Source organism: Perognathus longimembris, chromosome 7 (assembly GCF_023159225.1).
Source record: "Perognathus longimembris pacificus isolate PPM17 chromosome 7, ASM2315922v1, whole genome shotgun sequence".
Taxonomy (NCBI): domain Eukaryota; kingdom Metazoa; phylum Chordata; class Mammalia; order Rodentia; family Heteromyidae; genus Perognathus; species Perognathus longimembris.
The window spans coordinates 10046263-10073717 of record NC_063167.1 but is presented as its reverse complement, the minus strand read 5'-3'; the positions used below and the strand labels follow the sequence as shown (position 1 = coordinate 10073717).

Sequence of the window (27455 nt, the reverse complement as noted above, 5' to 3'; positions counted from 1 at the left end):
GGAGGCCGGCCGGAACTACAAGTCCCGGCAGGCTGAGCGCGGCGGTGACTGACGTAGAGGAGTGGGCGGAGCTTTGGCGGCCGCAGACGGACAGACTGCGGCACCTCGGTGCGCGCCTCCGCGTCGAGCCTGCGCCCGCGCCCCTCGCCCGCGCCCCGGCGCCCCCCGGCCCGTGCCCCGCTGCCCCCGCGCCCCGGACCGCGCCCCCCGGGGCCTCGCGCACGCCGGGCCGGCGATGAGCGCGCGGAGCCAACATGAGCGCAGGTGAGTCGCCCCGCGGGGTGGGCCCGGGGCCGGCAGAGGCGGCGCCCCGCCGCGGGGCCGCGAGCCGGGGTCGGCCGGCGCTCCACCCGGTCCGGGGACGTCTCCCCCGGCCCTTCCCGGAAAGGCCGGGCCGGAGGGCGCCGCGCGCCGCCGGGCCTCGGGCTTGGGGGCCCCGCGCCTACCAGTTGATCCCACCTGCAGCGACCGACGTCCGCCCGCTCGCCCGGGTGAACGGGGCCGGGGACGCGGGGTCTCCGCAGAGCCCGGGGCCCAAATGGCGTCCCGGACCCTGGCCTCGGGCTCCCGGAGGAGGCCTGGCAGCCCCGGATCCGGGGACCACACCCTCCGTGGGCACCGTCCCAGCCCGGGGGAGAACGAGCTCCTCCTGCCAGGGCCTCATTCAGTCCCACCGGCTGCCCAACGACGCCCCAACCGCTGCCCGAAACAGGGCAGCTGCAGGCCGGGCCACCGTACCTGTCCCTCCACGGCCCCTGCCCGGCCGGCTGCCTGGAGCCCATGCAGGGAGGGAGGAGGAAGGATGCAAGCTGTGGAGCGCTTGCCTAGCCAGCACCAGGCCCGATGCGCGCACACAAAACAAGAGTGAATAAATACCAAAAGAAGAAGAAGAAGAAAGATGGCATTAGAGTCCATATTCAAACCCCAGGCCGACACCGACAGGCGCGCGCGCACACACATGCGCCTGGCTCCCGGGAACCAATCAGTGAGGTGGGAGCAGCCACCCTGGACCGCTGCCCGCAGATCAGCAGGAAGCTGGGCTTCCGCAGGAAGAGAGAGGTTCCCAAATGGCTTTGACTGCAACCCCTCTGCCCCACAGGCCTGGAGGCGCTGCCCCAGGTGTGGGAGCTCAGACGGGGCCAAGTGCAGCCTTGGCCACTCCTGGACCTTCTCTCTCTCTCTCTCTCTCTCTCTCTCTCTCTCTCTCTCTCTCTCTCTCTCTCTCTCTCTCTCTCTCTCTGTCTTTCTCTCTCTCTCTCTCTCTCCTCTCTCTCATTTGGTGCTGGTACTGGGGCTTGAACTCAGCCTCAAACTCTCCCTTGGCATTTTTTGCATAAGGCTGGTTCTCTACCACTTGAGCCACACCTCTACTTCCAGCTCTTTGTGTGTGTGTGTGTGTGTGTGTGTGTGTGTGTGTTCATGTGGTTCATTGTGGTTAATGTGTAAAAGTCTCACAGACTTTTACACCCAGTCTGGCTTCGAATTAGGATTCTCAGATCTCAGCCTCCTGGGTAACTAGGATTACAGGCATGAGTCACCCGTGCCCAGCTCTTTCTTTATTTTTAAAAATTGCTATTTGTGGGGCTGTGAATATGGCCTAGTGGCAAGAGTGCTTGCCACGTATACATGAAGCTCTGGGTTCGATTCCTCAGCACCGCATATATAGAAAAAGCCAGAAGCGGCGCTGTGGCTCAAGTGGCAGAGTGCTAGCCTTGAGCGGGAAGAAGCTAGGGACAGTGCTCAGGCCCTGAGTCCAAGCCCCAGGACTGGCAAAAAAAAAAAAAAAAGTTGCTATTTGTGATGCTGGTGACCAAACTCAGGGCCTGGCACTCAAGCACCCTACTGTCGTACGACAGCCCCATCTCCTGAGCCTCATTTTAAATGGGGATCCTGTGTTCCATGGAGTGTCTGTGAGAAGTAAATTAAAACCCACAACTTTCTGCTTATTCACAGCTGTGTCCCTCACTCTCCCCATCTGTAAAAGGGGGAATGAGGGTCCTTCCCTCAGAGAGCTATGTGAGTGAGCGAGTGCTCTGGGCCCCCCGGGCCCCCACACTGCAGGAACAAGTGCAGAGGAAGTCCAGGCCCCAGCTCACCATCTGCTAGGGCTGGGTGAGCTGTGGAGACTCGGGGTGCCCCTGAGCCACCAGAATTGTAGATAAGCAGACCCACCCAGGTGCGGGTGTTCTGACAGGTGTCCTGGGCTCGGCCCTTTGTGTGTGGGGAGAGGAGCACCCCAGAGGATTTGAGTTCCTCTTCTCGCCAGCTCTTCTCCCCCTTTCCTAAGATTGATTGGCTGGGAATGACAGATGTGTAGTAGACATAAGGAAGAACTTCCCAAGGGGAAGAAGGAGCACTGTTTAAATCTGGGGCCCTTGAGGAAGGGGTTGGAGCTTGCACACCCCACAACAGATGTGTGTGTGTGTGTGTGTGTGTGTATAGAGGGGAGATCCCACAGGTGTGCCTGCATTCAGCCAGTCAGTGCAGATGTGAGCAGAATCCCAGTAACACCTATGTAACCCATGGAGGCAGAGAGGACTTTGAGTCAGAGGGGCACCCTGATGGGGGTGCCTTTGTTCGGGCTCAGCCAGGGCTAGCTTCTCTTCCAGCCCTGTGGTGGGGCGCACAGGCTGGCCGGAGGCAGTGGAGCGGGTGTGGGGACAGGCAGGGAGTGGCCAGGCTGGGAAGTGGTGGGCCAGGGGAAGCCGAGCACCCCCACGCCTCCCGGCGGGGATCCGCCCCTGCGCAGGCGGCAGGACCTCCAGGTCTTCACCCATCCCGCCCTGCAGATGGGTGATGGAGGCCCAGACCGGCTGAGGCACATGCCTTCCTAAACACAGCCTGCTTGGAAGAGAGCCAGGAAGGCCAACTCACCATGAACGCTGGAATGGTGAAGGTGGCTTTGGGCAGCTTAGTCACCTCTGTGCCTCTGGATCCGACCATAAAATAGGGATGAACGCAGTACCAGCTTCAGAGGGTTCTGGAAGCGATAGAGGAGTGGCATCTCAGAGGAGCCCAGCTCAGCTCTGAGGGCGAGTGAGAAGCCCTACTGCCCTGCCTGGGGGAGCTGTAGTCTCTGGCAAAAACCCCACTTGGGCCTCCATGGCTGGCCATCTTCAAAGACTGTGGCCTGCCGGTGCCCCCAGCTGCCCGTGAACCGGGCACTGTGGGGGGTGTCCGTGGTCCTGGCGGGGCTCAAGCTGTGCTGCCTGGGAAGGGAAGGGAGGATTTCCCTAGCCACTGCTGTCATCGTACATGTGCACGTGTGTGCTGGTCTGTGTCCCCCGCTTCCTCCTGTGTCACTGCCATCGCTTCTCTGAGGCAGCGGGCCACGGTGGATGCTGCCACAGATGCTCTTTCAGCCCTCTGGGTTTCTGCGTCACGAGGCAGAAGAGGCCTCAGGCGACACAGGGCACACGTGCTATTCGGTTTCCTAACTTGGTCATGTGATTCCCGAAGCCCAGGATGCAGCTCTGGCTTCCTGGCTACACCACTGGCTGGTGGCCTGTGTGCCACCCCGAGCCCCCCTCCACCGGGATCGAGGGGGGTCAAGTGAGCTAATTGGTCACCTGGGAAGCGGTTGAGGGGCATCGGCTGCTCTTATCGTCCTGATTAGCCCAGCAGTGATTAGCACCCTTTTGCAGGGGATCTGGGATGGGAGAGGGCTGAGCTGGTCTGATGGGGACTTGTGTAGCTCTGGCCACAAGAAGGGCCCAGGTGGTGTGGCAGGACCAAAGCCTAGTCGCAGCCAGGGATGGGGGTAAGTCCCCAGGAATCCATTTGGAAGGTTGGTTGGTTTCAAGGGAGGATCTGCCATGCCCACTGCTGCAGCTTCTCAGTGGGCTCGGGACTCACGCAGGTAAAGCCCCAAACTCAGGAAGAGGAGAGCAGCAAGGGACAGACCAGGCAGGGCCAGCAGCCCAGAGCCCCGACCCCTGTCCACAGATGGGCAGGGGAGGAAGGGAAGGGGGGACACAGCCTTGTGCCAGCCAGCAGCAGGATGAGGGAGCCAGCGTGCTTGCCACAGGCCTCCCCAACCCCAAGAAGCGAGACCCTGCGGCGGAAGAACCAACAGCGCCCAGGCCCCAGGAGGCCGGTGATGAAGAAACTGGGCGTGGTGGTGGGGGTGGGGGTCAAGTGGTAGAGTGCTTGGCTAGCATGGGCGAGGCCCTGGGGCCGGTCCCCAGCACCCAAGGAGAAGGGAGGGAAGGGAGGAAGTAGAGAAGGAAGGGCGCCACCCCCACGGAGCCCCTCCTTCCCGTGCAGACAGCAGCCCGCTCGTGGGCAGCCCGCCCAGCTATGGGACCCTGACGATAGGGACATCGATCGATCCCCTCAGCTCCTCAGCTTCATCCGTGGTACGTGGGCGCCGTGGGCTCAGGGTGCGGGGACACTGCCCAGGCCGCGCCCCTCCGACATCGGTGTCCCAGCCCTGCCTTCCTCCCCCCCCCCCCGGCCGCCCTCCCAGAGGCTCAGCGGCTACTGTGGCAGTCCATGGAGGGGCATCGGCTATCACGCCGTGGTCTGGATGCTGGCCGGGATCCCTTGGCTGCTGTTCCGCTGGAAGCCCTTGTGGGGCGTGCGCCTGCGCCTCCGGCCCTGCAGCCTGGCCCGCGCCGAAACACTCGTTATCGAAACAAGAGACAAAGAGGTGAGCGGGGCCGGCCGGGCTTGGGGGGGGGGGTTAGGGAGGGGGAGCGGGGTCCTCTGGGGGGCCGTGCAGGGAAGGGGCTGCCTGGGTGCTTCCCCGGGGGCTCCTGTGAGCCTCGACTGCTCCCTTCTCCCAAGGGGCCTCTGGCTGTGGGCGGGGCGGCCCCTGGCTGTGGGCGGGGCGGCCCCTGGCTGTGGGCGGGGCGGCCCCTGGCTGTGGGCGGGGCGGCCTCTGGCTGTGGGCGGGACGGCCTCTGGCTGTGGGCGGGGCTCCCCCTGGCTGTGGGCGGGGCGGCCTCTGGCTGTGGGCGGGGCGGCGTCTGCCCCAGATCTGAGGCCCCGCCTCTGTGTTCCAGGATAGCGGGTGGCAGCTCTCTACCGTCCAGGTGCACACAGAGGCCATCCAGGGCAGGTGAGCCAGCCCGCCACCGCCGCCCTGACACGGGGTGGGGGGAGGGGCGATGGGGGCCCCGTGGGGACCCAAGCCACCGAGTCACCTCCACTCCCTCCCCAGCCCGGAGCTGCCCCCACAGGCCCACGCAGAGGATGGCCGCAGCCAGGTGGCCGTGGGGACGGTACCGGAGGGCACGTGGAAGGACACTGCCCAGCTCCACGGGCAGGAGGAGACCGTGAGTGCCCCTCCCCACGCCTCCCCTTCACGCTCCGTGCTGGGGGAGGGGTCCCCGCGCCCCTCCTGCCCCTCGTGCCCCTAGCTCTGCTGTCCCGAACGTCCGGGATACTGTCTGACCCTTTGCACTTCCAAGCCTCCTGTCTGTCCATCTGCGACACTGTCGTGGGTGGGCTACCCTCACCCCCAGCACCCCTCCCCCAGCTGGGTCTCCAGCCCACAGCAGCGCCTCACCGCCTTCCCCCTCCTTCCAGCAGCGAGTTCTACGCTACTACCTCTTCCAGGGCCAGCGGTACGTGTGGATTGAGACCCAGCGAGCCTTCTTCCAAGTCAGGTACGAGCCAGGGCCGCAACCAGGCACCTCCTGGAGGGGACCGGTGCTGAACCAGGAGCCTGCCGGGCCTGCCGGGCCGGGCTGGAGGCCACTGAGTGCAAACAGGGCAGGGGTGCCCCCCACCCACTCACAGGGTCCTGGTGAGGGTGGCGTAAGAGTTCCTGTCTAAGCCGGCACGAGTAGCTCCTGCCTGGAATACTAACTACTCAGGAGGCTGAGATCTGAGGATCGCAGTTTGAAGCTGGCCAGGGCAAGGGAGTTGTGAGGCTTATTTCCAATTAACCACCAAAAAAGCTACAAGAGCATTAGCCTTGGGCACAAAAGCTCTAAGACAAGCCGGGCTCACATCTGTAATCCCAGCTACTCGGGAGGCTGAGATCTGAGGATCATGGTTCAAAGCCAACCTGGAGCTGGGGATATGGCCGAGCGGCAAGAGTGCTCGCCTCCTATACATGAAGCCCTGGGTTCGATGCCTCAGCACCACATATATAGAAAACGGCCAGAAGTGACGCTGTGGCTCAAGTAGCAGAGTGCTAGCCTTGAGCAAAAAGAAGCCAGGGACAGTGCTCAGGCCCTGAGTCCAAGGCCCAGGACTGGCCAAAAACAAACAAACAAAGCCAACATGGACAGGAAAGTCCATGAGACTCTCATCTCTTATTAACCACCAGAAAACCAGAAGTGGTGTTGTGGCTCTATGTGGTAGAACGCTAGCCTTGAGCAAAAGAACCTGGTGACAGTGCCCAGGCCCCAAGACAAGGCTGCAGTGCGGGGGGGGGGGGGGAGGGGGCCTGACGGCAATGCCAGGCAGGGCTGAGGGAGTGGCCGGGGGCGTGGCATCCAGCCCACCGCCCCCAGCAGCACCGGGCAGCCCTGGGCCTGTGCACAGCACACCCTGGGGTGACCTGAGGGAGCTGGGACACTTGGCCACCGGCTCCCGGCCGTCGTGAATGGTGGCTGCTCCTGGGGACGCGGAGGCAGGTTGTCCTCTGGGTGGCAGGGGGAAGGAAGGGCTGGCTGGGCTTTGGATTCTGCCAAGTTGAGACTTGCGGGTCTCACGGGCGGGGGGGGCAGGGTGGCACCCGCAGACCTTGGGGGCATCTATCTCATGTAGCTCTGCCCGAGGCACACCTCACCTAGGCTGACCGCCACAGCCCCAGGGGAAACCGAGGCACGGAGGTTCCGTGACCTAAGTAATGCCCTGGTCGCCAAGTGACAGTGCTCCTGTCACTGATGATGGTGACACGGCCTCGGGGCCCAGCCTGAGGAACAGGAAGAGAAAGCTGAGGCACCTGCCTGCCACCAGAGCCTGGTGAGGCAGAAGGGGCCCCCACTGGCAGGGGTGAGGGTGCCGAGCTCCGGCCCGGCCCCCGTACACGTGTCTCTTCCCCACCCTTGCCAGCCTGCTGGACCACGGCCGCAGTTGCGATGACATCCACGGCTCCCGCTCCGGCCTCAGTCACCAGGAGCAAACTGTGAGGTGGGTGCTGCCCGCCGGGACCTGGCCCCGGCCCCTTCCTCCCACGTGCCAGTGTCTTCCTGGGGCATCGAGCGGGGGCTGACCAGCCTGGGAGGGTGCAGCTGCCACATGTGGCCTGCTAGTTCAGCGCCCCCCCCCACCCCGTCCCCACAGGAAGAGCATATACGGCCCCAACGTGATCGGCGTCCCGGTCAAGTCCTACCCGCAGCTCCTGGTGGACGAGGTAACCCCTCCTTCCCTGGGACTCGCCCGTCACCTCCTTGGCAGTGGGTGGTGGACAGTCACCCCAGACCCTGCCCCATCAGCCATGGGGAACCCGGTGTAAGATGTAGACACTCAGAGCTTGGGCTCTGCAGATGGGCTGGAAAACAGATGCCCGTGGCCGGTATAGCCCGGGCCTGCGGCCTGCTGTCCTGTGTGCTCACGGAGCCCTGTGGGAGGACGGCCTGCCGGCTGTTCACAGAGGGGCCCCCGCTTCGGAGTGGGGCCAGCCAGGGTGGAAGGCGGGGCCCACAGACCCCGGGTTCTGTAACGCACGGCCTGACCAGTGGCTCCCTCAGTCTGTGCCTCCGTTTCCTCATCTGTCAAATGGAGATGGCACCCACCCGATAGAATCGTCATCACCGGGTGTGGTGCTTGGCAGGGCCGGGGCGTGGAGGGGCTCCGCAAATGCCGGGTGGGGCTGGTGGTCCGGGGGACATCCACCGGGGTGGAGATGGGGTGGAGAGGGGCCGGCGCCCAGGGCTGGCCTTTCCCAGGAACCGTGGGTCTTCACGTGGCCTCCTGCCGTCCCCAGGCACTGAACCCCTACTATGGGTTCCAGACCTTCAGCATCGTGCTGTGGCTGGCCGACCACTACTACTGGTACGCCCTCTGTATCTTCCTCATCTCCACCATCTCCATCTGCCTGTCGCTCTACAAGACCAGAAAGGTAAGCATGGGGGGTGGGCGGCGGGCGGGCGGGGGGGAGGGGGCCGGTCCCCGAGGGCCACGACTCAACCACCTATCCCTCGGCCACAGCAAAGCACAACTCTGAGGGACATGGTCAAGCTCTCTGTGCGCGTGTGCGTGTGCCGGCCAGGGGGAGGTGAGGAGCTGGGGGGGTGGGGAGGAAGGGGGGTGGAGGGGACAGCCTAGGGCTGTGCTGACCCCCGCCCCCATCTGCTCGCAGGGGAGGAGTGGGTGGACTCCAGCGAGCTGGTGCCTGGAGACTGCGTGGTGCTGCCCCAGGAGGGCGGGCTGATGCCCTGCGACGCCGCCCTGGTGGCTGGCGAGTGTGTGGTGAACGAGAGCTCCCTGACAGGTGAGCCCCGCCCCCGCCCCGCCCACCCGGCCCGCGGCCCCAGAGGAGAAGCTTTAGTGTGCGTCTTCTTTCCTTTTCCTGTTCTCGGCTGTCATAACTCCATTCCCTTGGGTGTGTGGCTTCGGTTCTCTGTGTCTCCGCCTCCTCTCTTGTAAATCTGTCACTCCAGAGTGGGGGAGGGGGGGGATGTGCAGAGCAACAACCGTAGTAGCCAGGCGCTGGTGGCTCACACCTGTCGTCCTAGCCACTCAGGAGGCTGAGATCTGAGGATTGTGGCTCAAAGCCAGCCGGGGCAGGGAAATCTGTGACGCTCTGTTAACCACCAGAAAACTAGAAGTGGAGCTGTGGCTCAAGGTGGTAGAGCGCTATCCTTGACCAAAAGAGCTCAGGCCCTGAGATCAAGCCCCATGACTGACCAAAAAATAAAAGAATACTGGAGGCTGGGGGCTGTTAGTGGTGGAGTGCTTGCCAAGCGTGCATGAAGCCCCGGGTTCGATTCCTCAGCACCACACAAACAGAAAAAGCCAGAAGTGGCGCTGTGGCTCAAGTGGTAGAGCGCTAGCCTTGAGCAGAAAGAAGTTCAGTGACAGAGCCCAGGCCCTGAGTTCAAGCCCCAGGACCAGCAAAAAACTAAAATAAAAAAGGAGGACGGCGGGGACAGGGCCCGGCGTGTCCCTAAGCCCTGGGCGGAACCTGCATGCCGTCGGTCTCTAGGAACCCTCCTCACAGACAGCGGGGGTGGCTGGTCTGCCTGGCAGCCCGTGCCGGCCCCCCGGTGCCGCCGCCGCGCGGGTCTGAGTCATCGCTCGTGTCATACACACGCGGCCCCCGCACTTGCCCACCCGGAAGACACCCGCAGGGTATCTCACTGTCTCCGTGAAGATAGGACGGGGCCCCCAGTTACATGGAGTCACCTGGAGTCACCCCTGGCTCCGGAGTTAAAGCAGAACCAGGGCCTCGGGAACGATTCCGTGCTGACTCGGGGGTGGCCTCCCGGCCCCTCCCGGGCCTCACGCCATGTCCCTTCCAGGGGAGAGTGTCCCGGTGCTGAAGACGGCCCTGCCCCGGGGGCCCGGAGCCTACTGCCCCGAGACCCATCGGCGGCACACGCTCTTCTGCGGGACCCTCGTCCTGCAGGCCCGGGCCTGCGTGGGGCGCGCTCCCTGGCGGTGGTGACCCGGACAGGTCTGTATTCAGACGCGGGAGGGGCGCGGGCTCACGCCTGCAGGAGAGTGGCAGAGGCAGGCGGGGGCTGGACAGGGCCCACGGCATGTGGGCCTCCGTGTTCCCGTCCTGCAGACCCACTGTGTCCGCGAAGCCGAGGGCGGGGGTGGTTAAAGATGCTGGGAGAGGGGGGATGGGGGGATGAGGCAAGCAGGAGTCCACCCAATTTTTCTTATTCATTTCTTTATTGTCAAAGTGATGTACACAGGGCTGGGGATATGGCTTAGTGGTAGAGTGCTCGCCTTGTACACATGAAGCCCTGGGTTCCATTCCCCAGCACCACATATATAGAAAATGTCCAGATGTGGCGCTGTGGCTCAAGTGGCAGAGTGCTAGCCTTGAGCAAAAAGAAGCCAGGGACAGTGCTCAGGCCCTGAGTCCAAGGCCCAGGACAGGGGAAAAAAAACAAAGAGATGTACACAGAGGTTACCCGTTCCACACATAAGGCAGTACATACATTTCTTATCCAACTTGTTACCTTCCCCCCCATTTTTCCTTCACCTTCACCCCTCCCCCATTGTTTGAATGTTATCCACTAAGTGCATTTTTTTATGCACATACTGGGATTTGAACTCAGGGCCTTAGTGCTGACCCTAGCGCAAAGCTGGTGCTCTACCACTTGAGCTATAGCTCCCCTTTCAGCTTCTTGGTAGTTATTAGGAGATCGTTTCACAGACTTGCCTGCCCAGGCTGGCTCTGAACCACCATCTTCAGAGCTCAGCCCCCTCAGTAGCCAGCATTACAGGCGACAGCCACCAGCACCTGGCCAATAATTCCATTTTTAAACCCCCGGTGGGGTCTCCGCAAGACTTTTGGCCATGAGCGTTGTGTCCTGTCACCCTGGGGTGCCGGTGGGGGTGGGGGGAACCCGCCCTGACCCCGCCTCCCCTGCCTCCCCGTCCCTCCCCTCTGCTCTCAGGCTTTTGTACTGCGAAAGGGGGGCTGGTGAGCTCCATCCTGCACCCCCGGCCCCTCAGCTTCAAGTTCTACACGCACAGCATGAAGTTCGTGGCGGCCCTCTCCGTCCTGGGTGAGTGGCCCCCGCGCCCCGCCCCGCCGGCGGGCCCCCGCCCCGGGCCCAGCCCCCCCCCTCACCCTGTGCTGTCCCCCCAGCTCTGCTCGGCACCATCTACAGCGTCTTCATTCTCTACCGGAACCGGGTAAGCCGGGGGGAGGGGGGGCGGGGGGGAGGCCCGGGGCTGCCGGGGGCCGGGCCGCCGCTCCGCGCCCCGGTGCCCACCCTCCTTGCTCACGGCGGTGCCTCCTGCCAGGTGCCCGTCAAGGAGATGGTGATCCGGGCTCTGGACCTGGTCACCGTGGTGGTGCCACCCGCTCTGCCGGCCGCCATGACGGGTGTGCACGCTTTACGCCCAGGGTCGCCTGCGCGCGCAGGGCATCTTCTGCCTCCACCCGCTGCGCATCAACCTGGGGGGCAAGCTGCGGCTGGTGTGCTTCGACAAGGTGGGCGGCGGGGCGGGGCCGGGGGCGGGCAGTGCAGGCCTGGGGGCGGGGCCGGCCCAGGGGCGGGGCAGGGCGGGCCCGGGGGTGGGGCGGCCTGGGGGCGGGGCAGGCCTGGGGGCGGGGCCGGCCCGGGGGCGGGGCGGGGCAGGCCCTCCCTTTCCCCAGGACCACATCCCCCTCTCTCTCAGCCCTGTGGGTGCTTAAGGGTCTGCTAGACTCCTGGTCCCATCCCCAGGTGGACCCCCATTCCCGCCCGGCTCCTTCCCTCGCCAGCCCCGGGCGGGGAACGGGGATCCGCAGTCATTGGGCAAGGCAGCACCGAGCACCCGTGCCGGTCCCCACCCAGTGAGGGACTTGGGCACCAGTGCTCCAGAGATGCGGAAGATGGGGGGGGTTAGGGAGAGCCGGGGGGAGCCTTGATGGACCTAATGGGCACTCCCTTCGGAAGAGGGCTGTCGCCAAGGCGCCGGTGGCCCGCGCCTGTAATCCCAGCTACTGGGCACGTTGAGATCAGAGGATGGAGATGTGAAGCTAGCCGGGGCAGGAAACTCCCCCTGAGACAGACTTTCATCTCCAATGAGCCACTCAAACTCCAGAAGTGGAGCTGGGGCTCAAAGTAGTAGAGCGCTAGCCTGGAGCAAAAAAGCTCAGGGATAGTGCCCAGGCCCCCTAAATAGTTCAAGCCCCATGACTGACCAAAAAAGAAAAGAAAATCAAAACTAGGGGCTGGAATCTGGCCCAGTGGTAGAGTGCTTACCTCGTGTACATGAAGCCCTGGTTCGGTTCCTCGGCACCACAGATAAGAAAAAGCCAGAAGTGGCGCTGTGGCTCAAGTGGTAGAGTGCTAGCCTTGAGCAAAAGAAGCCAGGGACAGTGCTCAGGCCCTGAGTCCAAGGCCCAGGACTGGCAAAACAAACAATAAACCTAGGGCTGTGAAGGATGGCCACCCCCCCCCCTCCCGGTCCAGCTGCAGGGACCTCCGCTGGGCCGCACAGGGCAGGCAGGGAGCAGCCAGGAGGCTTCCACCCATGGATCCTGGGGGACCGTGAGGGGCGGAGGGGACAGGACAAGACCTGGGGTGGGCAGTGCCCTGGCCACAGAGGCCACAGGCTGTGGACTGATGAGGGGAGCCGTAGACACCCAGCACCCCCAGCTAGTGAGGGAGCTGAGTCCACAGACGGTGAGGTCCAGCAATAGGAAAGAGAGATGGTGCTCCTTCCCCCCTCCCTCCCTCCCTCCAGTAGGCCAGCTCATCCTCTAGGACCCACACTGAGTGGATAGAAGGGAAGCAGAGCCCCATGGAGGGGACCCAGGGAAGTGTCAACAGTCGCTGGGGGTGGAGGGTGGGGCGCACAGCAGGTGCACAGGGGTTCCAGCCGGGGCCCCAGCTCCACCAGACACCGCTCACCGAGGACTCACCCCTGTCCCCCACCCCACCCCCGCAGACAGGCACCCTCACCGAGGACGGCTTGGACGTGATGGGGGTGGTACCCCTAAAGGGGAAGGTGTTCCTGCCGCTGGTCCCAGACCCCCGCCACCTGCCCGTGGGGCCCCTGCTCCGAGCACTAGCCACCTGCCATGCCCTCAGCCAGCTACACAGCACCCCGGTGGGGGACCCCATGGACCTTAAGATGGTGGAGTCCACTGGCTGGGTAAGGACGGGGCAGCCGGGCCGCTAACGCGCGCTGTCAGTCGCCAGGGCTGCCGCCGCTCCGCTGTGAGGGTTTGTCCGCCTTCCTCCTAACCCGGTCCTAGCACGCTTACACCTTGCTCCACGTGGACAGGTTGGACTACCTCGCCTAAGGTCACCCGCGAGCTTCCGAGTGGCAGAGGCAGAGTTCGATTTTTACGTTTCCTTGTCCCTGGTGTTCGAACTCCAGGCCCTTTCCTGCTGAACCGCGCGTGCAGCCCGCAGGCAGAGCTGGGCCCCGAGTTCTCCCAGCTCCGGGGCCTGGGCTCTCAGTTCCCACGCTTTCCCGTCTCCCGTGGGATACGTCTCTCAAGCATCTAGCTTGAGTCTTTGCTGAGGAATCGGGGGACTGGAGACCACCCCACCCATGCCTACCAACCGAAAACCCTGAAGACCCCCTTGGCCTGTCTCAGGGCCGCAGAGCCCCCCCCTTCCCCCCCCCCCCCCCGCAGCCCCTCGCCGTGGGCCCAGCCCCCGCTGCCCGCCTCTGTCTGCCTCCCAGGTCCTGGAGGAGGGGCCGGCCGCAGACCCGGCGTCGTCGGGAGCCCGGGGCTTGGCAGTGATGAGGCCCCCGCCGCACGAGCCCCCCCGGCTGCCCGGCCAGGTGAGCCGCGGGCGACGGGGTGAGGGCCCCGGGAGCGGCTCCACAGGCCCCCCTCCCCCCCGTGGGTGTGGACTCCGGAAGTGGACTCCGGGGCCCCTCAGCTCCTCTGTCGCCTGCAGGAGGAGGCCCCGCAGCCACTTAGTGTCCTTTGCCGCTTCCCCTTCTCTTCGGCTCTGCAGCGCATGGACGTGGTGGTGACGTGGCCGGGAGCCCGGCAGCCCGAGGCCTACGTCAAGGGCTCCCCGGAGCTGGTGGCTGGCCTCTGCAGCCCCGACACAGGTGAAGGGAGGGGCCGGACTGCTGCGGGGGGCAGGCGCGTGCGTCCAGTGCCTCTGCCCACCCCCACCCCCCGTGACACCCCTCCTTCCTCCTACAGTGCCCCCCGGACTTCGCCCAGGTGCTGCAGAGTTACACGGCTGCTGGCTACCGCGTCGTGGCCCTGGCCGGCAAGCCGCTGCCCATCGTGCCCAGCCTGGAGGCCGCCCAGCAGCTGACGAGGTGACCGGGCCCACCCGGGGGAGGGGGGCCCGGGGACATTCCCGGAACGCCCCGGGCTGACCTGCGGCCGGGCTCTGCCCCCCTGCCAGGGCCTCCGTGGAGCGGGAGCTGAGCCTCCTGGGGCTGCTGGTCATGAGGAACCTGCTGAAGCCACAGACGGCGCCCGTCATCCGGGCCCTGCGGGGGACCAACATCCGCACCGTCATGGTGACAGGTACCGGGCCTGCGGGCAGCATGGGGGGCTCCAGAAACCCCTCGAGGTACCGTCTGGGGTCCAGGCCCCTTTCAAACTCCTCATGGGTGTTTACAGTATCCCTCGCACGAGACAGATGAGGAAACGGAGGCTGGGAGTGGAGTGACACCCTAAGGGCTTTGCTGAGGACTGGGGAGGGAGGAGATGTCACCCAGCTCAAAGGCTGTGACAGCCTCAAGGAGCCAGAAAGACTCTAGCTGGGGTGAGGTGGCCGGAGCGAATGGGTTTGTGTCTTCTCGAGGGTTACACCCCGCCTGGCACGGCCCCGCCATGCACACACACACACGCACGCACACGCACTGGGGCAGTCACACGCACGCACACCGCCTCTGGAGCGCGAGCTCAGGCCTGGTTTCTCCGGGGCCGGCTAGCTCTCCTGTGCCCCCTCGGCCTGCCATGGCAGTGGGCGGGCCCTGACCCCCTGCGCCCCCCAGGGGACAACCTGCAGACGGCAGTCACCGTGGCGCGGGCCTGTGGCATGGTGGGCCCCCAGGAGCCCCTGATGCTCGTCCAGGCCACCCACCCTGAGCGAGGGCAGCCGGCCTCCCTGGAGTTCCTGCCCGTGGAGTCCCCCACAGCCATGAACGGGACTAAGGTGAGGCCGGCCGACCCATCGCTCCCGCCACACCCACCTGGGGACTCCCTCCCCCCCACCCTGCCAGGGGAGCTGGGAACTCAGTGAGCGTCCCGGACTCCCAGGATGCCATCCAGGTGGAAAGCTACGCCGTGGAGCTGGAGCCCCGGGGCAGCCACCTGGCCCTCAGCGGATCCACCTTCAGCGTCCCTGAGGAAGCACTTCCCCAAGCTGCTGCCCAAGGTAGGCTGGGGGGGAGCTCCCCGGGGTGGGGGCTCCCCGGCCCGCCCCAACCCGCAGCTCCCCAACCCCGCCTCCCCCCCCCCCCCGCCCGCCACTCCCCACAGCTGCCTCAGCCCCGCGCTCTCCTCACCCACCCAGATCCTGGTGCAAGGCACCATCTTTGCCCGCATGGCCCCTGAGCAGAAGACGGAGCTGGTGTGTGAGCTCCAGAAGCTCCAGTGAGTGCCGTGCCCCACAGGGGTGGCCAGGGCCTGCGGGGGGGGGGGGGGGGGAGAGTGCCCGTCACCCTGTCCCCTTCCCCCTAGACAGAGAGCTTCTCCCTCCAGCACCGGGGAGGCCTGGGGGACAGGGGTGGGGTGTGACACAGTGGGCCATACGTTAAATTCCCAGTAGCACATAAATGAAGCACCAGGACTGGGGGCGGTGGTTCATGCCTGTAATCCCAGACGCTCCGCGGAGGAGCTCACGAGAATCAGAGTTAGTGAGACCCCATCTTCACGAGCACGCGGGTGTGGTGGCTTCCATCTGTCGTGCTTTCCTATGCTCCAGGCAGAAAGCATAGGGAAGAAAGAGGATGGGGTCTGGGTAAAGCATGACCCTACCTGGAAAACCGAGTAACGCGTGGTATAGCACCTGCCTAGCAAGCAAGAGGCCCTGAGTCAGTACCCCCTCCGGAAAGGCCAACGCCGCAGCCGCACCGCAGCCATCCCCGGCGCTGCTGGGGGTCGCGGCGTTACTGACCGTGCAGCGTTGGCCCGGGGGCCCCGCCAGGGCCCGGTGAGGCGGACAGGACGTCATGGCTGCCCCTGCCCACCCCGTCAGGTATTGCGTGGGCATGTGCGGGGACGGCGCCAATGACTGCGGGGCCCTCAAGGCCGCGGACGTGGGCATCTCGCTGTCCCAGGCCGAGGCCTCCGTGGTCTCGCCCTTCACCTCCAGCATGGCCAGCATCGAGTGCGTGCCCGCGGTCATCAGGTGAGGCCGGCGGGGCGGGCAGAGTGGGCGGGGCGGGGCGGGCAGAGTGGGCGGGGCGAAGCGGGCAGAGGGGGCGGGGGGCATGGTGGGTGACGCAGCAGAGGGGGCGGGGCGGGGTGGGCAGAGGGGGCGAGGCGAAGCAGGCAGAGGGGGCGGGGCGTGGTGGGCGGGGCAGGCAGAGGGGGCGGGGTGAAGGAGGCGGAGGGGGTGTGGCATGGTGGGCGGGGCAGGCGGAGGGGGCGGGGCCTGCACCCTGACGCCGTCCCTGCCGCTCAGGGAAGGCCGCTGCTCCCTGGACACGTCCTTCAGCGTCTTCAAGTACATGGCCCTGTACAGCCTCACGCAGTTCATCTCCGTCCTGATCCTCTACACGGTGAGGGCGCGGCCGGTCCCGGGTGTGTGTGGGTCGCTCGGACCCTGGTCCTCCACCGTCCTTCCTGCTGAGACCCGAGCTGCGGAACTGCGCACAGCAGGACCTTAGAAATGGCAGTAGCCGTCCTGGGCTGCTGACTCGTCCCTACCTCCGCTAGCTCTGCGTCTGCCAGGGAAACGGAGGCAGAGCCAGGACCCTCAGCCCTTGGCCGTGCATCCCTATATTGCCCTAGCCCACGAGCTCTGCCCTGGACCTCCCTGTGCTGCCCACCTGCTCAGGCAGGGCCCCCCCCCCAATCCCGCTCCGGACGTGCGTGGCCTGATGAGCGGGCCTGGCTCCCCAGTCCCCAGGGGCTCCCCAGGGCCAGGCCGCGGGTCGGGCCTCAGTTCCCCTCTGGCCTTGTTCACGTGCCGCCGCAGATCAACACCAACCTGGGGGACGTGCAGTTCCTGGCCATCGACCTGGTCATCACCACCACCGTGGCGGTGCTCATGAGCCGCACGGGGCCGGCGCGGGCGCTGGGGCGCGCTCGGCCGCCCGGGGCGCTGCTCAGCGTGCCCGTGTTGGGCAGCCTGCTGCTGCAGGTGGCGCTGGTGGCTGGCGTCCAGCTGGGGGGCTACTTCCTGGTCACCGCCCAGCCCTGGTGAGTAGCGAGTGGCACGGCCTCCCCCCTCCAGCCCCCTCCACCCCTCAGCCGTCCCCTGACCCCCAGCCCCGGCTCCCCAGGTTCGTGCCTCTGAACAGCTCCGTGCCAGCACCCGACAACCTGCCCAACTATGAGAACACGGTCATCTTCTCCCTGTCCGGCTTCCAGTACCTCATCCTGGCCGCGGCCGTGTCCAAGGGGGCGCCCTTCCGCCGGCCGCTCTACACCAACGGTGCTGCCGCGGGGCCGAGGGGGGCGGCTGGGGGGGGAGGGGGCCCTGCGTGGAGTGTGCGTGTGCACGTGCGTGTCCCGGGGCGCGGCTCCCTCGCTGACAGACTCCCCCACCCCCAGTGCCCTTCCTGGTGGCCCTGGCGCTCTTGGGCTCGGTCCTGGTGGGCCTCATCCTGGTCCCGGGCCTCCTGCAGGGGCCGCTCGCGCTGAGGAACATCGCCGACACCCGCTTCAAGCTGCTGCTGCTGGGCCTGGTCGCCTCCAACTTCGTGGGAGCCTTCATGCTGGAGGTGGGGTTCCCTCCCCCCCATCAGGAGGGCTGGGGGCGCTGCCCAGCCCCCCCTCCATGCCCTCTCCCCTCCCCCCGCCTCCGCAGAGCGTGCTGGACCAGTGCCTCCCCGCCTGCCTGCGGCGCCTGCGGCCCAAGCGCGCCTCCAAGAAGCGCTTCAAGCAGGTGGAGCGGGAGCTGGCCGAGCGGCCCTGGCCGCCGCTGCCCGCCGGGCCCGGGAGGTAGTGCAGGCCCCGGGCCCGCCGGACCCCGGTGGCCCTCAGCCGCGCCCCGAGCCGTCTCCTCCGCCGTCCGCTTCCACAGCATGGACCTGGCCGTCGTCACACGCCTGCCCCACCCCCGGCCTGGGAGAGTGCCCCCCTCGTCCCCCACTCCCACCCCCCCCGTGTAGAGACAGCCGCCAGCTCCCCTGGGAGCCGCGGTCAGCGTAGCAAATAAAGTGATATTTTCCTGGCTTGGTTGTACCCGACTCAGACCCCGCCATCGCCTCCTGTAGCCCGGCTGGCCTCAAAGCTCCACTTCCGGCTTTTTGGTGGTTACTTGGAGATAAGTCTCATAGACTTTTCTGCCCGGTCAGGCTTTGAACTCCGATCCTCAGCTCTCAGCCTCCTGCATAGCTGGGCTGACAGGCGTGAGCCACCGATGCCGGGCCAGCGCTCACCTTTCACAGCTCAACTGCAACTCTGCTTCACCCCCACATCCTTCTTTGTGTTGGTCGTGGGGCTTGAACTCTGGGCCGAGGCGCTGTCCCTGAGCTCTTGTGCGCCAGGCTGGCGCTCTGCCGCTTTGAGCCGCAGCTCCACTTCTGGTTTTCTGGTGGTTCATTGGAGATAAGAGCCTCAGGGACTTTTCTTTCTGCCCCGGCTGGCTTTGAACTACAATCCTGATCTCAGCCTCCTGAGTAGCTAGGAGGAGTGGCCACCGCTGCCTCCTACATCCTTCTTACACAGGGCGTGTGACCAGGGGTGGCACCAGGGCATCAGGGGACCAGGTGGCTCAAATCCCAGACATCCTGCCCTGGGGGTGGGGAGCAGGAGTAATGGGCCCTGGCAAGCCCTGTCAACAGGGGGCGCAGTTCCCCTCCTTGCCTGCCGCCCCCACATCCTGACGTGGGTTTGGTCCGTCCCTCCCCTAGATAAAATCTAGGCTCTGAGCCTGGTCTCCCAGCCAGCCCCAGGCACGGTCCTCTGGGGAGAGTGGGTGCGGCTGACCTCATCCCACCAGCGGGCTCTGGGCCAACCCCTACGCTCTCGGCTATGCAACGGGCTCTGGCCCCTCTGAGCAGAGATGCACAGGAAAGCAGGGCAGCTTCCTGCCTAGCCATCCGGCCCCCGCTGGCCTCATTACTGGAAGCCGGGTGCAGTCCCCAGGCTGCCAGGGTCAGAACACAGGGAAAGTTGAGTGCAGTTGTGAGGAAGGGGGGCGGAGCTCTGGGTGAGACCTGGCCAGTCCTCACAGGGCGGCCGTCTCCAGGAGGGAGGCCTGGGCGCAGATCCCTCTGTCACTGGATGCAGGTCGGGGGTTTTGAAGTTTCCTCTTAAGTAGGTAGATAAATTCCTGCATTTGTTTTAAAGGTTTTTCTAATTCCTGGAATCTTTATTTTGCCAGTCCTGGAGCTTGAACTCAGGGCCTGGGCACTCTCCCTGGGCCTGTTTGTGCTCAAGGCTAGCACTCTACCACTTGAGCCACGGCACCACTTCCTGCTGTTTCTGTTTATATGGTACTGAGGAGTCGAACCCAGGGCTTCATGCATGCTAGGCAAGCACTCTACCACTAAGCCATATTCCCCGCCGCCCCCCCTTTTTTTTTTGCCAGTCCTGGGCCTTGAACTCAGGTCCTGAGCACTGTCCCTGGCTTCTGTTTGCTCAAGGCTAGCACTCTACCATTTGAGCCACAGCGCCCCTTCTGGCTTTTTCTATATACATGGTGCTGGGGAATCGAACCCAGAGTATGTATGTGAGGCAAACACTCTACCACTAGGCCATATTCCCAGCCCCTTTGGGAATCTGCTTATCATGCCTGATTTCCCCTCCTAATCTATCCTGTTTCTCCTCCACTGCCCTTAGCAGATCAACCGTGAATCCCCTGGGCAGGCATGTGCCAAGCTCCAGGTCCAGAGCAGTAAATAAATAACGTCGCACTGAGGCCAGCTGAGGGCATAGACAGTCCCTCCGCCCCTTCCCCTCCCCACAGCTGCCCCTCCCCATCCTTAGGAGGGTAGGAAGGAGCCCAGCAGAGAGCCCAGGGGCCAGGACCAGCTGGTTGCTTGGAAGCTTCAGTTTCCACCCAACATCCCATGCCTTTTTGTGTGTGTGTGCCAGTCCTGAGGCTTGAACTCGGGGCCTAGGCACTTTCCCTGAGCTTCTTTTGCTCTACCACTTGAGCCACAGTGCCACTTGCCTTTTTTTTTTTTTTTTTTTTTTGGTAGTTTAGTGGAGATGAGTCCCACAGACTTTACTGTGCAGACTGGCTTCGAACCTTGATCCTCCTGATCTCAGCCTCTTGAGTAGCTAGGATTACAGGTGTGAGCCACCAGTGCCTGGCTTCGTTTCCCCCTTCTATCAAGCATGGAGACAGTATTTCTGCCAGGGTTTCTCCCCCTCCTCCCTCTGGGCTTGGCCTCTTGAGGAATGGACGCCGGGGAGGGCTGGGCCTGGCCGCTGCTGTCTAGTTGCTGTTTTGCAGTGGAGAGACAGTACATTCATGTGTTCAGCAAGCTGGCACTTGGGGACAAATGGTGTGCCGTGCATATTGGGTCCTGGGGGAGCCATGGCCAGGCCCACAGACCACCGTGTTCACGAGGGACGTCAAGGGCTAGGGGACCGGAATCTGGGCACCGAGGGCAGAGGAGGGTTGGGAAGTTGTGCATTTGGGCTTGGATATCCAAGGCACATTTGTGAGGCCAGGCCCCATGGCCTCTGGGGTTGGGGACATGGCCTGCTTCTGCCCCTTTTCCTAGATTTTTAGGGTGGGAGGCGGGCAAAAGCAAAGTTGGGGTTCCAGGGAGCCATCTGGAAGAGCTTTGAGCCCGGGGCAGGAAGGGCCCCTCAGGGGTGGCTGAGCCTTGGATTTGGCCCTCCCAGCCCTCTCCACAGTGGGCTGACAGTTTTGAGGTCACCTCCGCTGAGGGGGAGGGATGGGGGGAGTGGGGGGGTTGGGGGGGCGGCTGCAGGCAATGCCAGGTGCACTGTGTGGCCAAGACTGGAGGAAGGAAGGGAGAAAGGACGGGAAGGAGGGAGGAATGGAGGGAGGGAAGGAGGGAGGGAGGGGCAGAGAGAAGAGAAGGAGGAGAGGGGCGATCCTAGCGCTAGCTGGGGTGTGGGCCATCGGGACTGGGCGGGGCGCAGCCACAGGCCGCCAAGTGGAATCGCCAGGCCCCAGGTGCGCCCTGGAGCCAGCCGGGGCTGCCTTGGAGTGGCGTTGCCCTGGGGGACTCCTGGGGTCCGGGGCTCCTGTAACGCGGGGTGCCGGGGCGTGAGGACCCCTCCCGCGCGTGGAGCCCCGAGGGCGAGGCGTGGCGGCCAGGGCGGCGCCGCTCGCGTTAGGACCCAGCGGCTCCGGCTGGAGGCGGGCGCCGGGCCGTCGGGGGCCCGGAGGGGGGCTCGGCGGGCGGCGGGCCGGGGCGCACTCACTCGAGCGGGCGGGCACGGGAGCGCGGCGCGGTGTTCCGACGGTAGGTGCCGGCCTGGCTCTCGGGGCGCGCGTGCCGGGACGTCGGACCCCCGGGCCCGGCCTTGGGGGCGGCGGCTCCGGGACAGAGGCGTAGGGGGCGTCCGGGAGGTCTCGGGGCGCTCCGGGGCGGGCCGGGGAGACGGGGCGTGGGGAGCCACCGTGGGGGCGCCGAGGGGCCTTTGTCCTCCTCAGGCCGGCGTGCGGCGGGCCGGCGGGGTGGGCGCGGGGCGGCCCCGGCTGCGGGACAAAGGGACCCCGAAGTGCTGTGCGTGCGAGGCCGGAGCCTCCGCCCGCCCGCCCCGCCGAGCCCTGGGCGCAGCCCGGAGACCCCAGACCCGGGCCCCGCAGCGGGCCTGCGCCCTCCCGCCCAGGACCGCAGAGCAGGGCGCAAATGCGGAGGGGCCAGAAATGGGGTGGGGGTGCCTTCCGACTGGCCCTGCCCGCCCTAGGCCCCCCAAACCCACAGCTTAGAAGTGCCTGGAAAAGTGGGCTCCGTCCCTCCCCTCAGCCCCCTGCCAGCCCCTTGCCTCCTTCCCTCTAGGAGACCCCCACAGGGACGGAGTCACCCGCCAACCTCCTGGGGTGTCCTCAGGTCCTAGGGTGTCATCATTCCCCCGAGACCCCCAGGGGGCTGGGGGGTGACTCCTGAGAGGTGGCGCTCCTGCTGCCGGTCTGGAAGGTGGGATAGGCACCCCGACCACGAGGGCGGGAGGCTTGGGTTGTCAGATGGGCCTGGGGGGGGGGGCCTGTGGGGGGGGTCCCCCACCCCACCTACGGGCGGGCGGTAATGCGTGCCTGAGATGGACCGGGTGGGGGGTTGCGGGGGGGGGGGGGGGGAATCACAGAAGCCTCTGCGACTGGGGACGTGTCCTGCTTCTGCCCCTTTTCCTAGATTCCCGGGGTGGGAAAGAGGGACAAAGCAAAGTTGGGGCTCCCGCGAGCCATCTGGAAGAGCTTGGAGCGCCGGGCGGGCAGGAAGGGCCCCGGGTTCCGCCCTCCCAGCCCTCTCCACAGTGGGCTGACAGTTCTGAGGTCACCTCCACCGAGCTGGGCATGACACGGGCCACAGTGGCCAAGACTGGAGGCTGGACGTGCCCAGCTCCGGGACGCCAGGGGCCTGGTGAAAAGGATGGACTAGTGTCCTCCCCCCCAAATGACACGCTCGTCACAGCGTCTGGGGGTACAGAACCCCTGGGCCGGTTGACATCATCACCTTCAGTGCCAAAAAGTGTGGCAAGGTCCCGAGGAGCCCCCCTCAGTCTCCTTCCTGCCTCCGCGGCCTGCTGTAGTCACGTGAGCCCGGGATGGAGCCGGCCAGGGCTGGGGAGGCCCGGAGCTGGCAGGAGGGGAGCCTGGCTGCGCTGGGGGCCCCTCGGGCTGCATGCATGTGGTTTCCTGCTGAACGGCATGCTCAGGACCCAGGGGCTAATTGAGAGCAGGTGGTGGGCCTGGCTGCGTGCGCACGCTGTGCTGGTTGGCCAGGGCCAGGGCTCCTTAGGAGCGCATGAGGCTCTGCTCCCGGCTGCCAGGGCAGAGGGTGGGCATGGGCGTGGCCAAGGAGAGACCAGCCGGCCTGGCCTAGAGCCCCAGAAATGTTCCCCTGGTAAGGTAAACGGGGCAGGGCAGGCTACTTGTCAGCATCAGTCTTGGGGCCAGACTGGAAGTCTTTTTTGCTTTTCTTTCTTTTTTTCTTTTTTCTTTTTTTTGCCAGTCCTGGGCCTTGAACTCAGGGCCTGAGCACTGTCCCTGGCCTCCTTTTGCTCAAGGCTCAGTTCCACTTCCGGCTTTTTCTGTGTATGTGGTGTTGAGGAATCGAACCCAGGGCTTCGTGCATGCAAGGCAAACACTCTACCACTAAGCCACCTTCCCAGCCCCAGACTGGAAGTCTTTTGTACCAGTATGGGGAGTTGAACTCTGCACCTTGAGCTCTCCCTTGGCTTTGTCACTCAAGGCCAGCGCTCTACCACTTGAGCCACATCTCCACCACTTCCAGCTTGTGTGTGTGTGCGTGTGTGCGTGTGTGCTGCTCTTCTGCTCAAGGCTAATGTTCTACCACTTGAGCTGTAGCTCCACTCTTTGGAGGTTGATGAGAGACTCGTGGATTTTATGGCCCAGTTTGGCTTCACACCTTGATCCTCCGATCTCAACCTTACAAACAGCTAGAATTACAGGTGTGAGACACTAGCACCTGGCTCACGTCCAGCTTTTAGCTGGTTAAGTGGAAATAAGAATCTCTCAGAAGCCAGTCACTGGTGGCTCACGCCTGTAATCCTAGCTACTTAGGAGGCTGAGATCCGAGGCTGGCAGTTCAAAGCCAGACTGGGCAGGAAAGCCTGTAAGACTCATCTCCAATTAACCACCAGAAAACTGGAAGTGGCCCTGGGGCTCAAGTGGTAGAGCGCTAGCCTTGAGCTAAAGAGCTCAGGGACAGCACCCAGACCCAGAGTTCAAGCCCCATGACCACCAGCAACAAATCTCAGATTTTCCTGCCTAGACTGTGAATCTCAGATTCCAGCCTAGGATTACAGGCGTGAGCCACCAGTACCAGACTAGTCCCTCTTGACACGAACCTCCAAATAGCCCAGCCCCCCTCCTCCAGGTGCTTGGCTTCTCTTTGGAGGCTGAGTTTGGGGTCAGAGGTGGGCTCTGCGGTCTGGGGTCCTCTGGAATGCACTCTCCCTTCCTCTTCCTCCAGCTGCCCTCTCCCTCAGGACCATGGACGCTGCTTACCTCTTCCTGCTCCTGCTGCCTGGTACGTGCCTTCAGGGCCGGCTCCCCTGTAGGTGGGACAGGAGCGGGGTTTGTGGAAGGAGAAGCTAACAGCCTTTGTCATGACCCCCGCCATGACCCTATGGCCAGAGCGCTGCTTCTAGCTCTCAGGAGACTGCAGGGTCTGCACTGTGACTGGACCAGCCCGGAGCCAGGGTAGAAAACTGGAGGGAGGTCACTGAGGCAGGGAGGCCATGAGGGGCTCCACCCCCTTGGACTGCCTTGACCTTCGAAAAGGTCATTCGTGAAGTAAGGCATTAGGAGTGGGCATCACAAAGGCCCTGCCAGCTCCGGTCAACAGATGTGGATTGATCCTGCTATGTGCCGGGCACTGGGCCATGCTCTAGAGATACAGCAATGAAATGGGCCGGGGGCGGGGGCAGGGGGGAAACTTTGTCAGACGCACATGGCTTTGAAGGCCTTGGAGGGCCTGGGGGCTAGACATGCCCAGGCTGAGGCAGGCTAATCTCTGCCCCCCTGTCACTGCCAGGCTAGGGAAGAGTGCAGGCACTAAACAAGCAGGCTTGATACATTTCCAATGGGATGGAGGGGGATCGTGGAAGGAGAGTGGGTGAGGGATGGCCAGCTCGCAGAGCTGAAGGGTCAGCTGAGACCTGCAGAAGAACCAGGGAGCATGGGGTGCAAGAGCCCTGTGGCCGGCAGGAGCAGCGGGCGAGAGCGACGGGGCCCTGGGTGAACTAGGCCTCTAACGCCTTGAACTTCAGACCTGGAGTGTCCTGGGCTCTTGCGGTCTGCCCTTGCGACCCACTTTGCTTCCGGGAAGTGCCCTGGGCCTCGCTTCCCTGCAGGCCACCCACCCGTGCTCTGCCTCCCCCCAGTAGGCCTGCTGGCTCAAGGCCAGTACGACCTGGACTCGCTGCCCCCGTTCCCGGAACATGTCCAGTACACCCACTACAGCGACCAGATCGGTGAGGGGCCCCCAGCCCTGCCATGCCAAGCTGGTTCGGAGGGGGGTGGGGGTTCTGGGGGGGGGTCCCTGGCTTGCACATGACCTCATTTGGGGGTGGGGGACACAAGGCAGCCGGACTCACACCAGTGCCACAAATCTTTCCACTTGCAGACGGCACAGACTACTACGATTACCAAGGTAAGGGCCAGGTGGGGGCAGGAGCGGAGCGGGAAGTGGGGATGGGAAGTCTGTGGGGACCCTGGTGGTGAAGGGGGGAGCAGACCCCTTGCCGCCCAATGCAGAAGTGAGCTCCCGGCCCCCAGAGGAGCAGCTCCAGTTCCAGTCCCAGCAGCAAGTCCAACAGGAAGTCATCCCAGCCCCTACCCCAGGTAGGCAGAGCTGTGCCCCCCAGCTTCCTGGGGACATCTGGGGCAGGGCTGAGGTAACCTCTGCCCCTACTAGGCTCCTTCCCAGGGACTCCTCATCTTCTCTTCTCTACCTCAGAACTGCCGGAGCCAGGGAACGCAGAGACGGAACCCACGGAGCCTGGGCCTCTTGGTAAGAGCCTCCTGACGGCTGGCGAAGCGGCAGGGCTCCAGAAGTTGGGAACAGTGTGGGTCAACTTGCACGATTAGGCAGTGGAGGTGGGGTTGGGAGAGGTACCCCGGCTTTAGGGTAGAATTTCCAGGCCCTCAGACAGCTCTAAGACCTCATCCTGCCTTGGCTGGCCCGGCCAGAGGCCTCAAGGACACGCAGAGGTCAGAGTCTATGCTGGGAGCTTCCTGCCAGCTGGAGTTTCTAAGCCATGCCCATGTCCAAGCAAGAAAAAGCCGGGGGCCAGGGAGTCCAGGCCGAGCCCCCTGGTAGAGCAGGTGTGCAGTCCCGAGAATGTCTGCAAATCCCCCGCTGGGCTTCCATCACCTCTGGGGCGGCTGCAGGTTTGTGCTGAACCTCAGATGTTTGACAGCATGCTTCTGAGTGTGCGTGTGTGCGTGTGTGTGTGTGCAGTGTAAGACAGGGTAGCTGCACAAGGTCTACCCGTGTATGCTGGGCAGTGTGGGGTCCGGGCCCCTGTCCCTGTGGGAGAGCTTGGGGCCGTTTCCCCCCCATTCTGAGCCCTGCGCCTGACCCCACCTGCCCCTTAGACTGCCGTGAGGAGCAGTACCCGTGCACCCGCCTCTACTCCATCCACAAGCCTTGCAAACAGTGCCTCAACGAGGTCTGCTTCTACAGGTGAGGGGACACTGGGGGGGGGGGGGCGTCTTCAGATTGGGGGGCAAGGTTGGAGTTTGGGGGTGGTGAGTCCTGCAGTAGAACTTGACTCTGGGGGTGGGCCTGGGCTGAGCCTCCCCTGCCCCCCCCCCAGCCTCCGCCGTGTGTATGTGGTCAACAAGGAGATCTGTGTCCGCACCGTGTGCGCCCACGAGGAGCTGCTCCGAGGTAGGAACCCGCGCTCCGCCCTCCCCCACCCACCACCACCCGAGCTCCTCTGACGGATGACAGGTCTGCACCCACCTGCCCGGCTCCCCGGCTCCCCACCCTCCACAGCCCCTCACGCCGCACCTCGCCCTTCCTCCTCCCTGCCCCTGCAGCGGACCTGTGCCGGGACAAGTTCTCCAAGTGCGGCGTGATGGCCGTCAGCGGCCTGTGCCAGTCTGTGGTGGCCTCCTGCGCCAGGAGCTGTGGGGGCTGCTAGGGGGAGCCGTGCGGGCGTCGTGAGCCCCCAGGGCTCTGCCGCAGGCCCTGCCTGACTTGGTGCTTCTCCCTCCCCCCAACGCCTCCTCTTCTGTGCAGTGGCTCAGCGAGGGGGTGGGGGCCTGTCGTGGTGCTCCAGGACCCTCCCCAGCCCGTGGTCACCCCAGTGAGAGCCCCCACTTCTTAGTCCCCGGTTGGGGAGCACCCAGCGTCTCAGTGAGGCCTGGGCTCCGATGTGCCTTCTCACCCCCACAGAGGGCAGTCGCCCTCTTTACAGCCCCCCCAAAGGCAGCCATGCCCCTCACCCCAGCTGGCCTGCTTGGATTTGCTACAGCGCCCGGGCATGGACCACCATGTTTTATACAAAATTAAAACGTTTTTACAAGATCCGGAGTCACTCTTCTACCTGGGGCAGAGGGCAGAGCCCCTGGAGAAGAGATGCGGAGGTGATGGGGCCCCTGCCTCTGCTCCCTCTGGCTTCGGCTCCGGCCTGCCCAGAAAGGGCAGCACACCCGCCATGGTGAACGCATGCGCACGCATGCGTGGCGGGGAGGCAGGAAGAGCGGGAGGCCCCCCGCCCGGCGTCTGCGTGGCCAGGGCTGCCGGAGCGTGCGAGTGTGCGGTGGGCCTGGCGAGTGGTGGCGGAGGGTGGGCGGCGGCGGCCGTGTGGACTCTGTGGGTGGGGAAGGCAGGGGCGGGGGCCACTGCGGCCCCCCTCCCAGCCTGCTCTGCACACTGAGCGGCTGCCACCGGCTGGGCCTACTCCACAGAGACACCACCGCGGCTGCGCAGCAGTGCGGCCCGGGCGGCCCTGTCCCGAGGGAGGCCAGAGACCCGCAGGAGAGGAGAGGTCTGCTTGGGAAGAGCGGAGGAGCCGGGCCGGGTCTCAGCCCCAAGCCTTGGCACCCCATCTGTAAAGGAGGGGCTCCGAACACCCTGCGAGGTTGGCAAGTCCT

General features: G+C 64.8%; 2 protein-coding genes across 7 annotated transcripts; both read left to right on the top strand.

Annotated features, from left to right (window-relative positions):
• Positions 1–89: 89 nt before the first annotated feature.
• Positions 90–17804, top strand: Atp13a2 (ATPase cation transporting 13A2). The gene is given in 32 exon segments (XM_048350339.1): positions 90–264; positions 4267–4358; positions 4469–4651; positions 5007–5062; positions 5165–5279; positions 5533–5612; positions 7012–7089; positions 7243–7312; positions 7886–8020; positions 8110–8176; positions 8261–8392; positions 9423–9545; positions 9548–9577; positions 10536–10646; positions 10730–10776; positions 10888–10968; positions 10970–11077; positions 12523–12729; positions 13270–13371; positions 13491–13648; positions 13747–13869; positions 13959–14083; positions 14557–14717; positions 14822–14905; positions 14907–14939; positions 15078–15157; positions 15762–15914; positions 16191–16287; positions 16707–16930; positions 17014–17165; positions 17285–17454; positions 17541–17804. Coding segments are annotated over 32 exon segments (3525 nt in total). The 5' UTR covers positions 90–254; the 3' UTR covers positions 17679–17804.
• Positions 17805–20815: 3011 nt separating this feature from the next.
• Mfap2 (microfibril associated protein 2) lies at positions 20816–26886 on the top strand. 6 transcript variants are annotated; one of them, XM_048350333.1, is made up of 9 exons: positions 20816–20834; positions 23821–23877; positions 24734–24823; positions 24976–25002; positions 25086–25193; positions 25309–25362; positions 25950–26037; positions 26171–26244; positions 26397–26886. In XM_048350333.1, the coding sequence occupies exons 2-9, from the start codon at positions 23841–23843 to the stop codon at positions 26498–26500; spliced, it is 582 nt and encodes a 193-aa protein (XP_048206290.1). In that variant the 5' UTR covers positions 20816–20834; positions 23821–23840; the 3' UTR covers positions 26501–26886. The 6 variants fall into 6 exon arrangements, with proteins under 6 accessions (XP_048206290.1, XP_048206293.1, XP_048206291.1 ...); XM_048350336.1 differs by lacking the exon at positions 20816–20834 and adding an exon at positions 21069–21126 and having other exon boundaries at positions 24737–24823; positions 25107–25193; XM_048350334.1 differs by lacking the exon at positions 20816–20834 and adding an exon at positions 21069–21126 and having other exon boundaries at positions 24737–24823.
• Positions 26887–27455: the final 569 nt, after the last annotated feature.